At 48.9% G+C, this 17,258-nt stretch overlaps 2 protein-coding genes across 4 annotated transcripts; one reads left to right on the forward strand and one right to left on the reverse strand.

The window, feature by feature from the left end:
• Positions 1-1,730: 1,730 nt before the first annotated feature.
• Positions 1,731-4,465, reverse strand: LOC144992278 (uncharacterized). The gene is made up of 2 exons (XM_078947927.1): positions 4,040-4,465; positions 1,731-3,720 (listed from the first exon to the last, which is right to left on the reverse strand). Exon 2 carries the CDS (start codon positions 2,910-2,912, stop codon positions 1,731-1,733), a length of 1,182 nt encoding a protein of 393 aa, XP_078804053.1. The 5' UTR covers positions 2,913-3,720; positions 4,040-4,465.
• Positions 4,466-8,499: 4,034 nt separating this feature from the next.
• Positions 8,500-13,786, forward strand: pth4 (parathyroid hormone 4). Of its 3 annotated transcripts, XR_013656249.1 has the most exons (4): positions 8,503-8,660; positions 9,273-9,364; positions 11,065-11,401; positions 11,528-13,786. XR_013656249.1 is itself a non-coding variant. In XM_078948165.1 (3 exons), exons 2-3 carry the CDS (start codon positions 9,279-9,281, stop codon positions 11,330-11,332), a joined length of 354 nt encoding a protein of 117 aa, XP_078804291.1. In that variant the 5' UTR covers positions 8,500-8,660; positions 9,273-9,278; the 3' UTR covers positions 11,333-13,786. The 3 variants fall into 3 exon arrangements, 2 of the variants coding, with proteins under 2 accessions (XP_078804291.1, XP_078804290.1); XM_078948165.1 differs by having other exon boundaries at positions 8,500-8,660; positions 11,065-13,786; XM_078948164.1 differs by having other exon boundaries at positions 8,501-8,660; positions 9,276-9,364; positions 11,065-13,786.
• The last annotated feature ends 3,472 nt before the right edge of the window (positions 13,787-17,258 follow it).

The raw sequence follows: 17,258 nt of genomic DNA on the forward strand, positions 1-17,258 counted from the left end.
ATAAGAATTGTGTTCTTCAATTCTGCTCCCTTCCAATCATGAAAATGTTCAATATGTAAGACAAACATGTAAACATTTGAACATTAATTTTCATGAAAGGAACAAATAAATAAATAAATAAATAAATAAATAAACTTCAATGCTCCCATCTCAGAATTCTTAAAAGTACGTCATGCTCTTCATTGAGAATTTGTATTTCTAACAAGGAACACAATGACACATGGAATGATAAAACCACAGTTATTGAAGGATGTCCTCTAATGGAAAAAATATGTAAGAACTCTATTCCCCCAAAAATTAAAGAAACACACTTCAAAATTATGAACAATATTTATCCCTCCAAAGAATGACTGAGGTTACGTTTCAACATTGATGACAACTGCTGTGGAAGACGCCGACCACAGATGTGTAACACTGGACAAACCTCATGGTTGGATGTTCATAAATGGTTAAAAAATGAATTCCTATTCATTATGACTTCTTTTGAAAAGAAGTCATAATCTTTGGCCTGTCACTACACAATAATGTAAATAATTTATGTATCAATACTGTGTTATGTTTAGACAAGTTTTTATACACAAAAACAGATTTACAGAAATGTCCCCCTGACTTTACCTTCCTTAATAACGACGTAGGTTTATTCTTAAAATCCATAAAATGAATCAATTCACCTGAAGCTATAACAGTTTATGATATTCTGAGTGATATTCCCAGAATCTGAGACACTTTAGTTGTTGATGACCCCCCCCCCCCTGCATTTTGTGGTTTCCTGTCTTTCTTCCTTTATGCATGTGTATGTGCATGTATTTGTCTGCATATAGATATGTACTCTATATAAATGTATAGATATGTATTCCTGCTTCCTTTTAAGTTGCGGCGTTCCTTCCTTCCACTAGCTTCCTTGTTCTGTTGTTGTTTTGGGATGTGTTCCATAAAGTTCTTGGGATTTTTTTCTCTAATTTTCCATGAATCTTGGCCTTTCTGCTATATTTAAGTTAAGTTCATGGTATCTGGACTTGACTTCAGCACAGCGCCACCTACAGGAATGACAAACGCTGCATCGACATCCTTCTGCTGGGGGGTTTTCCAGAATGTGGGGGCCGTCTGCCGTTCCAATTCAGATTAAAATTTGTTAAAAATTTGCATTCCATTTCTCAGAAACTTTTGCCAAATATCTCCTGCTGAGTATCTAAGGAAAACATTTTTAGATGAAGAACATTCCATTTTGATCTTGTACTTTTAAAATAAGTCTTTATCTAAAATTTCTAAAACTTTCCTCACTAAATATATTTTGACTTCTATTTGTAAATTAATCCTGGTTTTTCCTTTAATTATTTTGTTTCATTTCTCATTGTGGAGACTACTGGTTTCAAAAATGTTATAGAATAAATCAAAGCTGTATTGGAACAATTGTAATCATGAAAGACTGACACTGAAAGATGTTCAGTGTGATGATCTGCGTTTCAATGGTCTCATGGTTGTTTTGGTGGTGACGGTACCATCACAGTAGTGACCATAGCCTATTTCAGCTTTTTGGATTGTTTTGTTCCTTGTAAATATTATCCATGACCTATTTTAAAACAATCCCCTTTTGGATTCATCATCTTCAAATTATCCAAACTACATGACAAAGACTGTCAGAGGAGGCAGGAAACTTCACATTTCTATCTTCAAAGAGCGGGACTTGAACCAGAACATGAGTGTGATGTGACAATCAACCGCAATCAACTTCACATTTTTACAGTGCACTGTGTTCTGCATCGTGATTGGCTGGAGACCTTGTCAATCAATCTGTGTGGTGTACAGCAGCGCTCAGACTGAAGTGCCCTACCCGCCAATTTTAACTGCACCCCCCTTAGCACACACACCCCTCCCCCCTCAATATATACATTCCAACATAAACACACACACATGCACACACACACCCTCTTAAACACACATATACGCACACACATTTTGCAAGGAAGGTGGGACCTAGGACCATCTGTCCCCTGCCTCTTCCCTGGTGGGGGGTACGGGCCCCTTTGCAGCGGCGGCAGTGTCCCCGGGGTGCCGGCTTCCTGGGCCCGGCGGTGCTCTCTCCGCGCGGTGGGGGGGTTCACATTACATCTGAGCCGGGGGTGTTGGTGTCCCTGGGGGGTGGGTTCTGGTCCTTGCTCCTGAGCGCTGGGCCCCGCCAAACTTCCAACTGTGGCCGAGCCTGGTCGGGCCATATTTACAACACCCCTTGTGGGCCCTCTTTTTTCCCCGGGGTTCCCCCCTCCTGGGCGGGGGCGGCGGGCCCCTGCCTTGCTCCTCCCTGGACCAACCGTGGGCCGGGCGGATGGCTGCCTGGAGTGCGGGGCGGGTCTCCCTTGGGGGGGTCCTGGCTCGTACCTGGGGTTGGGGCGGGGGGATGCCCGGAACTCCTGGGTGGTGGTGGGGTGCTCGTCTGGGGCTGTGGGCGTCCCTCTCCGGTGGGGCCCTGCGTTGGGCTCTCCCGGCGCGGCGGGGGGGCTGTTCTCCTGGTTGGGCTGGGGCGGCCCTCTCTTTCCCTCTGTGCCTCCCTGCTCTCTGGCTCTGGGGGGCCTTGCGGCGGTCCTGCTGGCCCTGGCCTGGGTGGTGGGCTTGGTCGCCCGGGCGGCGGTTGTTCCCTGCCGGTTTCCGTGTGGCGTGGGGGGGATTCCGGCTGCCGCTGCTGCTGCGGTGGGGGTCTTGGGGTGGGGATGGCTGGGCGCTCTCCTTCCTTCTTTACACATTCCACCATCCATATTAGAAGAACATGAGCACTCACCTGAGCACGGGTGTTGGCTCACCTTTGCACTGGCGGTTTGCGTGACTGAATGACTGAAATGTCTCACACTAGTTGGTGTTAAGGCATAAGTATGCGTGTGAGCACTATCTGTTTTGTGTACATGTCGACAGATGGACATTTTTGCAACTAGCAGGTGTGTTTGACACTTGGGTGTGTGTGTGGACAGGCTCCGCCCTTTTTGTACTGCATTTGAGCCTTACCATGGTGATTAACAACCAGTAAACTTGTTGCTCTATGCTGCTTCATGGTCTTACCCCCCTTCCCCTCCTACTATCACCCTCCTTCCCCCCCTCTTTCTAACGTCCCTCTCTCTTCTTCCCCTCTTTCCTTTTCCGTCCGGTCCAACACCAAAGATCTTCAAACATGTTTGAAATTAATAAAGTTTGGCCTCAATTACAAAAGGGGTTTATTCAGACATACCTTTGGTTTGTCTGAAGATTAATAACCCCTCTTGTTAAAGTAAAATATGTCCAACACAAGAGGCCCTCAGCTCTCATCTGTTTGCCCAGCTGTTGGACAGGACAAGGTTAAAAAGAAAAAAAAAAAAAAAAAAAAAAAAAAAAAAAAAAAGACTGAAGTGACGTTCACACCCACCTCAGCAACACGTGTGGTGCTGCCCCTCACCATGAAAGGTCTGCAGACAGGTAAAAGTGGGTTTCAGGTCTCCACATCAAGAATTCTGTGTCAGAGTTCTAAATCCATGTTTGAACCTGATTGTGGTGAAATCAAAGATCTTTTAATTACAACCAAAGAGTATTACATTGGAATGTGCAATAATGATTACTGAAGTTTGAATTACAATCAATAACTATTGATTTTCAGCATGTGTCCGTCACAGAGAGGAGGCCGTCTGCGTTGATGGTAGAAATTCAGCATTTGCTGGTGGAAAAGCCTCTTCCTGATTGGCTGATTGGCTGAGGCTCACGCTGTTGCGGTAAAGACATAAAAACACGGCACAGGATTTTTAAATTCATATTCCTTACATTTACACAAAAATACAAATCTATTTTAATATTAAAAACATGTTGTTGAAAACAAGGAAACCTCACTGAAATCTAATTTTCAACTTTTTAAATGCAGGTGTTGGGGGTCGCAGCCCCCTCCCATTTCAAAGACCCATGAAGAACGATGGATATTTCATCTTTTTAATAAATGTTGTGTGAACTGAAGTGAATATATTACAAGAACTGCACTTTGAACAGACTCAGTAGAATGGCCCTCAAAGGAGCAAAAGAACACACATACCTGACATAAACGGACTCTGTGGAAGCATCTTGGATTACAGACGGAACAAAAACGTGTTCATATTTATGACAAAGTGAAACAGAACTCCCAAATGTTTCAGGAACGTTCTTCACAGCTGCAGCTCAGAGCTTCCAGATTAAAGCTGAACAAACCAATGGCATTAAGGAGATAATCCAGGCTAAACAAACAGAAATAAACCTGTGAACGCTTGATAAACAAACATAACCTCCTCCCACACAGGACTTTACTTCAGCCCCCTCCAACAAACAGGATTGCCCCCCGACGACAGCAGTGGGAGACAACATCCCACCCTGGCACCCTGGCATGGGCCGCCGCCAGCACGGAGAATGCTAAGCTCGCCACAAAGGAGCCATTGTGGGAGGAAGCCTCAGAGTGGATGTTCATGGTGCTGCGATGGGCTGCCTTTGCTTTTACCGCCACCACCTACAGACACACGGTTCTGTGCTGCTCCTACCTCAGAGCATGAACCGCTTCTCCACGTTAGACACAATCAGGCCTCCACTTCCTGTTATCAGATTTCCAACGCCAGTCTCCTCAGCTTCACATCTGCGTGTCAGGCTGGATCTGCAGTTTGTTGTCAGGTTGTTACAACTCACCTGAGTGAGACCTTCTGCTCCCCTGCAGCAGCAGATCCTCGCCATCATAATCGTCCTCACCGTAACCATAACCTCTCGCCATCATAACCGTCCTCACCGTAACCATAACCTCTCGCCGTCATAACCGTCTTCACCGTAACCATAACCTCTCGCCGTCATAACCGTCCTCACCGTAACCATAACCTCTCGCCGTCATAACCGTCCTCACCGTAACCATAACCTCTCGCCGTCATAACCGTCTTCACCGTAACCATAACCTCTCGCCGTCATAACCGTCTTCACCGTAACCATAACCTCTCGCCGTCATAACCGTCCTCACCGTAACCATAACCTCTCGCCGTCATAACCGTCCTCACCGTAACCATAACCTCTCGCCGTCATAACCGTCCTCACCGTAACCATAACCTCTCGCCGTCATAACCGTCCTCACCGTAACCATAACCTCTCGCCGTCATAACCGTCTTCACCGTAACCATAACCTCTCGCCGTCATAACCGTCTTCACCGTAACCATAACCTCTCGCCGTCATAACCGTCCTCACCGTAACCATAACCTCTCGCCGTCATAACCGTCCTCACCGTAACCATAACCTCTCGCCGTCATAACCGTCCTCACCGTAACCATAACCTCTCGCCGTCATAACCGTCTTCACCGTAACCATAACCTCTCGCCGTCATAACCGTCTTCACCGTAACCATAACCTCTCGCCGTCATAACCGTCCTCACCGTAACCATAACCTCTCGCCGTCATAACCGTCCTCACCGTAACCATAACCTCTCGCCGTCATAACCGTCCTCACCGTAACCATAACCTCTCGCCGTCATAACCGTCCTCACCGTAACCATAACCTCTCGCCGTCATAACCGTCCTCACCGTAACCATAACCTCTCGCCGTCATAACCGTCCTCACCGTAACCATAACCTCTCGCCGTCATAACCGTCCTCACCGTAACCATAACCTCTCGCCGTCATAACCGTCTTCACCGTAACCATAACCTCTCGCCGTCATAACCGTCCTCACCGTAACCATAACCTCTCGCCATCATAACCGTCCTCACCGTAACCATAACCTCTCGCCATCATAACCATCCTCACCGTAACCATAACCTCTCGCCGTCATAACCGTTCTCACCGTAACCATAACATCTCGCCGTCATAACCGTCCTCACCGTGACCATAACCTCTCGCCGTCATAACCGTCCTCACCGTAACCATAACCTCTCGCCATCATAACCGTCCTCACCGTAACCATCATCACAACCTCTCGCCATCATAACCGTCCTCACCGTAACCATAACCTCTCGCCATCATAACCGTCCTCACCGTAACCATAACTTCTCGCCGTCATAACCGTCTTCACCGTAACCATAACCTCTCGCCGTCATAACCGTCCTCACCGTAACCATAACCTCTCGCCGTCATAACCGTCCTCACCGTAACCATAACCTCTCGCCGTCATAACCGTCCTCATCGTAACCATAACCTCTTGCCATCATAACCGTCCTCGCCGTAACCATAACCTCTCGCCATCATAACCATCCTCACCATAATCATAACCTCTCGCCGTCATAACCGTTCTCACCGTAACCATAACATCTCGCCGTCATAACCGTCCTCACCTTGACCATAACCTCTCGCCGTCATAACCGTCCTCACCGTAACCATAACCTCTTGCCATCATAACCGTCCTCACCTTGACCATAACCTCTCGCCGTCATAACCATCCTCACCATAATCATAACCTCTCGCCGTCATAACCGTTCTCACCGTAACCATAACATCTCGCCGTCATAACCGTCCTCACCTTGACCATAACCTCTCGCCGTCATAACCGTCCTCATCGTAACCATAACCTCTCGCCATCATAACCGTCCTCACCGTAACCAACATCACAACCTCTCGCCATCATAGCCATCCTCACCGTAAACATAACATCTCGCCGTCATAACCGTCCTCACCTTGACCATAACCTCTCGCCGTCATAACCGTCCTCATCGTAACCATAACCTCTCGCCATCATAACCGTCCTCACCGTAACCAACATCACAACCTCTCGCCATCATAGCCATCCTCACCGTAAACATAACATCTCGCCGTCATAACCGTCCTCACCGTAACCATAACCTCTCGCCGTCATAACCGTCCTCACCGTAACCATAACGTCTCGCCGTCACAACCGTCCTCACCGTAAACATAACATCTCGCCGTCATAACCGTCCTCACCGTAACCATAACCTCTCGCCGTCATAACCGTCCTCACCGTAACCATAACCTCTCGCCGTCATAACCGTCCTCACCGTAACCATAACCTCTCGCCGTCATAACCGTCCTCACCGTAACCATAACCTCTCGCCGTCATAACCGTCCTCACCGTAACCATAACCTCTCGCCATCATAACCGTCCTCACCGTAACCAACATCACAACCTCTCGCCATCATAGCCATCCTCACCGTAAACATAACATCTCGCCGTCATAACCGTCCTCACCGTAACCATAACCTCTCGCCGTCATAACCGTCCTCACCGTAACCATAACCTCTCGCCGTCATAACCGTCCTCACCGTAACCATCATCACAACCTCTCGCCATCAAATGGATCCAAAGGGAAGCCTCTTACTTCTGCACTGCTGAACAATGCAGGGATTCGTTTAGTCGACACGACAGACTTTATGAACATGAAGGATTTTACATACATGACGTACGTTACATACATGACGGACGTTACATACATGACGGACACCAACCTGTAACCACCGGGTTAGAAAATGGGGTTCAGTGTTCTACCCAGAGACTTGGGGGAGCAAACCGGCAGCTAAATCTGCCATCAGAGGTCTTCTGCTCTACCTGAGAGCAGACGAGGATCTAAACCCTAATGAACCTTCAACCGTGAACCAACCAGGAAGACGCGAAGGGAAGCGTCTCTTTCGTTGTGAAAGGCCTCCAGGTCAGAGTTGACTGCTGGAACCGAGGATTTTCTTTCCTCAGAAAACGTTGTTGTTCTTTAGTCCAATGTTCTCATTTCTGATGTATCATGAACCATCCAGGTAACTCAGAGACTTTTGGAGCAGGAAAACTTCAACTGGGAGAAGGGCAAACGTTAGACTTTTTCATAAAAATGAAAGATAACAAAACAAAATAAAGAGTTGTAGTTTAAGGTCTGGTAAAAATCTGCGGGTGTGGTACAGATCTAAAGTCTTGGGGTTTTGGAAGAAGGACAACACATGTCTGAAGAAAGTTTGGAAATGTAAGGAACGTTTCTGCGCTGTTCCTCAGCTCCACCCCTTGTCGTTCTGCATTCTCTCCATCCTTAACCAGACGATCTGCAGCCGCCTCGCCCTCAGCCTCCTCTAATGGCGGCCTGCATTTCTCTCTGACAGAAACTCGGCCGGGAAATGTTGCCGAGACGACTGCCGTCTGTGGCGCCACAGCAACCTGAAGCTCCGGTCTGGGACTTCATTAGAGGTGGTCAGCCGTCAAAGAAATGATGTGACGCTCCAGGTGACAACCATCCGGACTCTGACTCATGAAGTGTCTCCATCCTCCACATCAATAAATCCATTTTAGCCGAATTCCTCCTTTTTGTCAGAGCCAGGATCTTTCCTGGAAGAATGTGAGGGATTAACGGGAACATACAGGAACTTAATGCCTCAATTGAATTTCATTCTCCTTTTGAAAACACCTGATTATAGAAGGAAAGCATGCCCCCCCCCATGTGTGAACATGGGGGGGGGGGCATGCTAACTCAAATAAACACAAACGTGTTTGACATTTTTGGCCTTCAGACAGAAGTCATGTCACAGATGGAGCTGCTGACGTTGGTCTCATTAGCGAACCAAAGACAGCTTTATAAAGCCTTTGTAAATGTGGGCGGTCCTGAGTGTGTGTGTGTGTGTGCACGTGTGCGCGCGTGTGCATGTCAGACAGATTCACATAAATATCCAGAGGTCCCAGCTGGAGTCAGATTGAGATTTTCTCACCAGAGGAGCTGCTGTCATCGTCCGTGTGAGTTCCTTCACTTCACCTGCACATCAGGAATTGTAGTTTTTGTAGTTTTTTCATGTTTATTGTCATTTTTCATGACTGTGTTTTCTGTTGGTTCCAAAGTTTGAGTTACAGAAAGGAAAGCAGTTTAGTTTCCATAGAATTAACTTTGTTCTGCTTTTTTCAGTCATTTTCATTCTTTCATGCTTGGCTAAACCCCGATAATCAGCATCGGTCCAGTTTTTCCTCCTTGGTGTTCTGAGGTGATTTGTTGGCTGTAATTTCAGTTCATTGAATCTTTTAACGCTGAAGTCTGGAACGCTTTCATGAGTGAATTTAAGCTGGAAACGCTCCCATCTTAGAATAGATGTTCAGTTTATGTCGATCCTTTGGAGATGAAACAGAAAATCTCGTATTCTTTACATTTCAAGTCAAAACGTTTGCAGGATTTTTCCGTTTTGAGGCATTTTTCTGTAAATATGTCATGTTCCTTCAGGAGTGTCTGTGGTGGAACACGTGGAGAACGTTGTGGAACACAGACTTGCAGGTTCTAAGGCTAGAGCCTCTCAGAGGTTCCTGCTGCAGATCCGTCGGTTCTCTTTCACCGATCCAGTTTGTTTCTCTGATTTGAAGCAGAAGATGTGGACGTCCGACAGACCTGCGCGGCGCTTTGCCGTCATGCTCCTCCTCCTCTTTGGGAGCGGCCAGTGTCAGCAGAGTGACAGGTGAGACGCCGGCGCTGCCGTCTCCACACCTTCACCCGTCCGGTCTTTCCCTGTGAGCCGATAAGGAACCCAGTTCCTCTCCACATCATGAACCCACATTTCTAGCTGATGATGATCGAAGCTCAAACCAAACCCGTCCGTTCCAACATGTCTCAAAGTATTTGGATCATAAACAGCCAAAGACGTCCTGGACATAACATCCTTCCATATTCTGTTCTACTCTCTTGTGTCTCCAGTATTGTCCTGAGGTCTGGGCGAAGACACAAATCTACTATCCGTGTTCTGTATAAACACAGAAAAGAAACCCTGAACCCGTCCTGTTTGTCAAATGTAAAACACTAAAAGGATCTGATGTCGTGTCATTCGAGACGATTCACTGTCTGTGTAAAATAAGGAACAGCTGATTTCCAAATCACCGACAATAACTGTTTCCTAAAGGCAGGAGGACACGGCTTAAGGAGAACGCAGAATTTCCAAACAATTCAACTGAGAACAACATGAAACAGATTCTGCGTTCCAGTAAAACGGTGGAATGAATTACACTCAGAGATAGAAGAAAGTCCAAACATTTGCCAAAAACAAGGAAAGGATTTTCCATCTTTACCTTCAGTGGATAATAGTCATGTGGTCACTTTCTCTGTTGGTGTCCAACAATCTGTGATGATAGTAATGAGTGTCTGTGATGTCATGGTATTGATGGCAACAACATACTTTGTGCATTTCTGTTGTGTGTGTTGTCATAGTTGAATGGGTAGAAACAGGTTTCGGCTTCTGCGCGTCTCCATTTCAAACGGGGTTCTGTCTTTTCCTGTCCGGGTGACGGCCGGCCGCACATCAGTCAGTCACGCTGACACAAACCATGATTAGGAACTCTGCAAATGTTCATTCAAAAATGAACATTTTATATCATTAGATTTTGAAGAAAAGTTCCAAATATTTTCCCGCTGATCCATCCATTCATCAGTCCTGCACCAAATCCTGGAGAAACGGTTTTGAATTCCTTCCCTGCTCACTACGTAGTGGACGACGTCGCGCATTCGCCATGTTGTCGAATCTACAATTTAAAATCCAGAGCCCTAGAAATTTCCCAGAAGTCTCTGTGAAGAACCAGTGCGCATCATGCTCACTAGATCAGCAAACACAGACCACAATGCATTGCGTCAGAACAATTTTTGCCAAAAAAAATGCATTTAAATGTTTTTTTTATAAACCATCAACGTTTTGTGGTCTCATAAATAGTCGTCACCAAACGCTCATATCAATTAGATTCTAACTTTGTGAAATCGATGACGTCACATCCACCGTTAAAAAAAAGTGAGCGTGGCGTCTGAATAGCTTCTAAAATTCAGGGCACTTTGTAGTTTTTTAGTAGTTAGGGGTTAGGGCGGGAACACGGACACATCTGCATTCATTTAACTTCTCACTTCATGAGGGCCCAAAGGTGGGTCTGTGTTTTTGTCATTGTGTGTCTGTGTGAGTGTGTGTCATCCGGCTAGAACCCAGATCATCTCCGTGTGTCTCATGTAGAAAGCATGACACTCAGAATCAGCAGAACATGAGTTTTAAACTCCATCAGTCCAGACTGTCAGAACTTTTTCCTGGTTCCCCGTACTCACACCTGAATGCCAGGGGACCCTCGTCCCTGAATGCCTGTCCAAAGCGTGGCTCTGTCCTCCGATGACCGCGTCCTGTCTTTGCAGCCGCCGAGCCGTGACTGAGCACCAGCTGATGCACGACCGCGGCAGGACCATCCAGAGTCTGAAGAGGCTGATCTGGCTGTCCAGCGCCATCGAGGGCCTCCACACCGCTCAGGCCCGCTCGGCTGCTCGGGTCCAGGACCTCGGGGCAAAGGTCCTGGACCCGGCTGGGACCGCTGCTGCCGGCGGCGTGCAGCCAGAGCAGCTCCAGAGCATCCTGAGGGACTTCTTCTATCCGCAAATGTCTCCGCTGTCCGACGGAGCGGCCTAACTTCCACGGACGCGTTCACAGACTCCTGTACATTAAACACCACAACGGCAGAACTTTACCTGGAAACAGGTGTGTCCCGCAGTTTCAGGCCGGACTTCTGATTCTTGTCAACGGTACAGATTGTGTTAAAGTCTTAGACTGTGAACTGTTCAGGTTTTTGGTGATCTCGTTTCTCCTTTATGTTGTTTGGTCCAGTTTGGTTCTGAACAGACGCTTCAACATTCTTAAAGTTATGGGCAGAACCCCAACCTGTGGCAGAAAGTTACAAACTTCTAAAGGGAACATGGGAGTCTGTGTTCACACAGATCCCCGTTTGGACCACAGAACCACCACGCAGACCCGGTTTCTCCATGTGTGTTACACCACCCATTCCAGGCTCCAAAGAGCTCCACCTTCAGCCCCCACCATGTCAGCTGACCCCAGGAAGCAGGGACGTTCCTGCAGTCTCTGCACTGATTGACATTCACGTTGGTTCCTGAACCTTCATCCTCACAGGAGCACGGTTCTGTTTCAGCTGCAGAATTGCTGATGTCAGGACCAAAGCACCCCCCCCCCCCCCCCACTGCCCTCCTCGGGTCAATCTGGACCTCAAGGCCTTGGAGTTGTTGCAGTTAAACCGTCCGTTATGGATAAATAAAAGCAGCCGGAACTTTCTGTGACTTTCTGATCCTCCAGCTAGTTGTGTGTGTGTGTGTGTGTGTGTGTGTGGGTGTGTGTGTGTGTGGGCGTTTGTGTGTGTGGGCATTTGTGTGCGCGTGTGTGTGCGCGTTTGTGTGTGTGTGTGTGTGGGCGTTTGTGTGTGTGGGCGTTTGTGTGCGTGTTTGTGTGTGGGCGTTTGTGTGCGTGTGTGTGAGGGGACGTGTGTGTGTGTGTGTGAGTGTGTGTGTGCGTGTGTGTGAGGGGACGTGTGTGTGTGTGTGTGCGCGTTTGTATGCGTGTGTGTGTGGGCGTTTGTGTGCGTGTGTGTGTGTGTGTGCGTTTGTGTGCGTGTGTGGGGGCGTTTGTGTGCGTGTGTGTGTGTGTGCGTGTGTGTGTGTGTGTGTGTGTGTGTGTGGGTGTGTGTGTGCGTGTGTGTGGGGGCGTTTGTGTGCGTGTGTGTGGGGGCGTTTGGGTGCGTTTGTGTGTGTGTGTGTGTGCGTGTGTGTGTGTGTGTGGGTGTGCGTGGGCGTTTGTGTGTGTGTGTGGGGGCGTTTGTGTGCGTGTGTGTGCGTTTGTGTGCGTGTGTGGGGGCGTTTGTGTGGGTGTGTGTGTGCGTGTGTGTGGGGGCGTTTGTGTGCGTGTGTGTGGGGGCGTTTGTGTGCGTGTGTGTGTGTGCGTGTGTGTGGGGGCGTTTGTGTGCGTGTGTGTGTGTGTGTGTGTGTGTGTGTGCGTGTGTGTGTGTGTGTGTGTGTGTGTGGGTGTGCGTGGGCGTTTGTGTGTGTGTGTGTGGGGGCGTTTTGTGTGTGTGTGTGTTTGTGCGTGTGTGTGTGGGCGTGGCCGGGTGCCTGGGGGGGCCACCCACCCACGTTCATCATGGTCCTCCTTATGTTGGCGCCACTGCAGTCTTTCTGCGTGGAGGTTGCAGGTTCTCCAGGTTCCTCCTATGGTCCACAAACAAGATTCAGAGGATCCCTGCTGATTCTGCATGAGCCATCAGGTGTGAACACGAGGGCGTGTGACCCTAAACTGACTGGTGACCTGTTCAGTGTAAACCCCGCCTTCACCCAACAATAGCTGGGATAGGCTCCAGCAACCCCATGACCATTAGAGGGATTCAGCAGGTTTTCAAGGGGGATGGATGGATGATGGATGGATGGATGTATGTTTGACCAGAACACAGCTGTGCTATACGTCCACAATCTCCCTCATTGAAGAAAACTGCAGCGGCGTCCCCTGACGGCGTCCCCTGACGGCGTCCCCTGACGGCGTCCCCTGACGGTGCGGCGCTCATGGCAGCAGCCTGACGGTTCCTTTATGTGTTCTGCGTTAGCAGCAAAGACTGTGGGTTCTATAGCGGTGCTGTCTGTTCACTTATGTCTACAGATATTCATGTTCATGTTCTGGAACGATTCTCTCTGCTGAAAACGCCACATTTACTTTTTTTTTTTTTTTTACTTGTTCTGTCCAACAGCTGAGCAAACAGATTAGAGCTGAAGGCTTTTTGTGTTGGACAGGTTTTACTATCACAAAAAGAGGTTATATAACTTCAAGAAACTAGAGTGTAGATTTGTATAAACCCCTTTTTGTCGTATTTTTTTCTTTTATTTATTTGTTACATTTAGTGTGTGTGGGGAGGGAGAGGGGTAGAATGTGAAGGGGGGGGTGTGGAAGAGAGTAAAAGGAAGAAAGGTGAAAAGGTGGGGGATACAAGCACTGATTTGACTAAGTTATTAATTTAAGCTGTAACAATTATACCAGATCTGCTGGAAAGACGAATGTTACATCAAAGGTGAAATTCTGACACTAAGATGAGCGGAAGACATCTGTCCATCAAGACACTGTGGGTCAGGAGGAGGGATGAAGCAGACAGAGAGCAGTGTGGCAGTGTGCACGTGCACGTGGGGGTGGAGATACATGCATGCTGCCGACGTGAACCGTGTGTTCATAAAGGGAGCCAGAACCTACCCAGCCAGACCAGCCAGACCAGGAGAGGGGAGGAGAGCCCCCCAGGCCAGAAGCCCCCCCAGCATCCGGACCCAGGCAGCCCGGGAGGGGGGGAGGAACGCAAGAAACGCGGCATTTACAGCGTCACAGTGTGACGTTTGCTGTTCCTGTGAGCTGCAGCAGGAGAAATGCACTGAATGTTCTGGAGAAGAAGCGACGTGTTTCTGTTTGGTTCACGTCTCAAACTGATGGAGTTTGTCAAAAAGAAAAGTTTTCTTCATTTCTAATAAAATTTTACTGCAACCAAACAACAGCAGTCGTAGATCATTGATCGATAATCGTTGATTAAAGAGTAAAAGGCCTGTGCGTGTCGGCGTGTGTGTGTGATTTCTATTTTTTTAGTTGATTCTTTCTCCTCCGTGGTTCTCCCCTCCGTGGTTCTCCCCTCCGTGGTTCTCCTCTGTGGTTCTCCTCTGTAGTTCTCCACCGTGGTTCTGCTCCGTGGTTCTCCCCTCCGTGGTTCTCCCCTGTAGTTCTCCTCTGTGGTTCTCCTCTGTGGTTCTCCTCCGTGGTTCTCCTCCGTGGTTTTCCCCTCCATGGTTCTCCTCCGTGGTTCTCCCCTGTAGTTCTCCTCTGTGGTTCTCCTCTGTAGTTCTCCACCGTGGTTCTGCTCCGTGGTTCTCCCCTCCGTGGTTCTCCCCTCTGTGGTTCTCCTCCGTGGTTCTCCTCCTTGGTTCTCCCCTCTGTGATTTTCCTCTGTAGTTCTCCTCTGTGGTTCTCCTCTGTAGTTCTCCTCCGTGGTTTTCCCCTCCGTGGTTCTCCTCCTTGGTTCTCCTCCGTGGTTCTCCTCCGTGGTTCTCCCCTCCGTGGTTCTCCCCTGTAGTTCTCCTCTGTGGTTCTCCTCTGTGGTTCTCCTCTGTGGTTCTCCTCTGTGGTTCTCCTCTGTGGTTCTCCTCCGTGGTTTTCCCCTCCATGGTTCTCCTCCTTGGTTCTCCTCCGTGGTTCTCCCCTCCGTGGTTCTCCTCTGTAGTTCTCTGTGGCTCTCCTCTGTGGTTCTCCTCTGTGGTTCTCCTCTGTGGTTCTCCTCCGTGGTTCTCCCCTCCGTGGTTCTCCTCTGTGGTTCTCCTCTGTGGTTCTCCTCTGTGGTTCTCCTCCGTAATTCTCCTCCGTAATTCTCCTCTGTGGTTCTGCTCCGTGGTTCTCCCATCCGTGGTTCTCCTCTGTGGTTCTCCTCCGTGGTTCTCCTCCTTGGTTCTCCCCTCTGTGATTTTCCTCTGTAGTTCTCCTCTGTGGTTCTCCTCTGTAGTTCTCCTCCGTGGTTTTCCCCTCCGTGGTTCTCCTCCTTGGTTCTCCTCCGTGGTTCTCCTCCGTGGTTCTCCCCTCCGTGGTTCTCCCCTGTAGTTCTCCTCTGTGGTTCTCCTCTGTGGTTCTCCTCTGTGGTTCTCCTCTGTGGTTCTCCTCCGTGGTTTTCCCCTCCATGGTTCTCCTCCTTGGTTCTCCTCCGTGGTTCTCCCCTCCGTGGTTCTCCTCTGTAGTTCTCTGTGGCTCTCCTCTGTGGTTCTCCTCTGTGGTTCTCCTCTGTGGTTCTCCTCCGTGGTTCTCCCCTCCGTGGTTCTCCTCTGTGGTTCTCCTCTGTGGTTCTCCTCCGTAATTCTCCTCCGTAATTCTCCTCTGTGGTTCTGCTCCGTGGTTCTCCCATCCGTGGTTCTCCTCTGTAGTTCTCCTCTGTGGTTCTCCTCCGTGGTTCTCCCCTCCGTGGTTCTCCCCTCCGTGGTTCTCCTCCGTGGTTCTCCTCCTTGGTTCTCCTCTGTGGTTCTCCTCTGTGGTTCTCCTCTGTGGTTCTCCTCCGTGGTTCTCCCCTCCGTGGTTCTCCCCTCCGTGGTTCTCCTCTGTGGTTCTCCCCTCCGTGGTTCTCCTCTGTGGTTCTCCTCCGTAATTCTCCTCTGTAATTCTCCTCTGTGGTTCTGCTCCGTGGTTCTCCCCTCCGTGGTTCCCCTCCGTGGTTCTCCCCTCCGTGGTTCTCCCCTCCGTGGTTCCCCTCCGTGGTTCTCCCCTCCGTGGTTCTCCCCTCCGTGGTTCTCCCCTCCGTGGTTCTCCCCTCCGTGGTTCTCCTCCTTGGTTCTCCTCTGTGGTTCTCCTCTGTGGTTCTCCTCCGTGGTTCTCCCCTCCGTGGTTCTCCTCCGTGGTTCTCCTCCTTGGTTCTCCTCTGTGGTTCTCCTCTGTGGTTCTCCTCCGTGGTTCTCCCCTCCGTGGTTCTCCTCTGTGGTTCTCCTCTGTGGTTCTCCTCCGTAATTCTCCTCTGTAATTCTCCTCTGTGGTTCTGCTCCGTGGTTCTCCCATCCGTGGTTCTCCTCTGTGGTTCTCCTCCTTGGTTCTCCTCCTTGGTTCTCCCCTCTGTGGTTTTCCTCTGTAGTTCTCCTCTCTGGTTGTCCTCTGTGGTTCTCCACCGTGGTTCTCCCCTCCGTGGTTCTCCTCTGTAGTTCTCTGTGGTTCTCCTCTGTGGTTCTCCTCTGTGGTTCTCCTCCGTGGTTCTCCCCTCCGTGGTTCTCCTCTGTGGTTCTCCTCTGTGGTTCTCCTCTGTGGTTCTCCTCCGTGGTTCTCCTCCGTGGTTCTCCTCCGTGGTTCCCCTCCGTGGTTCTCCCCTCCGTGGTTCTCCTCCGTGGTTTTAATGATAATAATAAAAATAAACTTTATTTGTATAGCACCTTTCCAGATAAAAATCACAAAGTGCTTCACAGTACAACACGATAAAACAACAGTAAAACACAGTAAAAACACATGTTAAAAAGAAATTAAGAAAAAGCCATTTTAAAAAGATAAGTTTTTAGCTGCTTTTTAAAAGAAAACACTGAGTCCACAGGTCTGAGGCTGAGAGGAAGAGAGTTCCAGAGGGATGGGGCCACCGTGGCAAAGGCTCTGTCTCCTTTAGTTTTTAACCGGGTTCTCTTCACAGCCAGCAGACCCTGGTCACATGACCTCAGTGACCTGCTGGGAGTGTATGGCTGCACCAGGTCTTTTATGTAGACTGGTGCTTGGTCATTAAGAGCTCTGTATGTTAAGACCAGGATTTTAAAATGCACTCTGTAGTGGATGGGGAGCCAGTGCAGCTGCATTAACAACGGGGTGATGTGTGAGAACTTGGATGACTTGGTCAAAAGCCTGGCAGCAGCGTTCTGGACAACCTGGAGCCGTTCTAGAGATTTTTTACTTTTACATGTGAAGATGGAGTAGCAATAATCGAGACGGGAGGATATAAAACTGTGAATGAGCATCTCCATCTCAGAACGCGACACAATTGGACTCAGTTTTGCAATGTTTTTAAGATGATAAAAACAAGAGCGAA

This window comes from Oryzias latipes, chromosome 5 (assembly GCF_053564925.1).
Source record: "Oryzias latipes strain Hd-rR chromosome 5, Olatipes_Hd-rR_3.1".
Taxonomy (NCBI): Eukaryota; Metazoa; Chordata; class Actinopteri; order Beloniformes; family Adrianichthyidae; genus Oryzias; species Oryzias latipes.

What these genes read in the sequence shown, in the direction of transcription:
- LOC144992278 (XM_078947927.1), bottom strand. Translation starts at nt 2,912, where the DNA reads ATGTCCATCTGTCGACATGTACACAAAACAGATAGTGCTCACACGCAT.
- pth4 (XM_078948165.1), top strand. Translation starts at nt 9,279, where the DNA reads ATGTGGACGTCCGACAGACCTGCGCGGCGCTTTGCCGTCATGCTCCTC. An exon ending in CAGTGTCAGCAGAGTGACAG is followed by an intron (nt 9,365 to 11,064) that starts GTGAGACGCCGG and finishes CTGTCTTTGCAG; the next exon opens with CCGCCGAGCCGTGACTGAGC.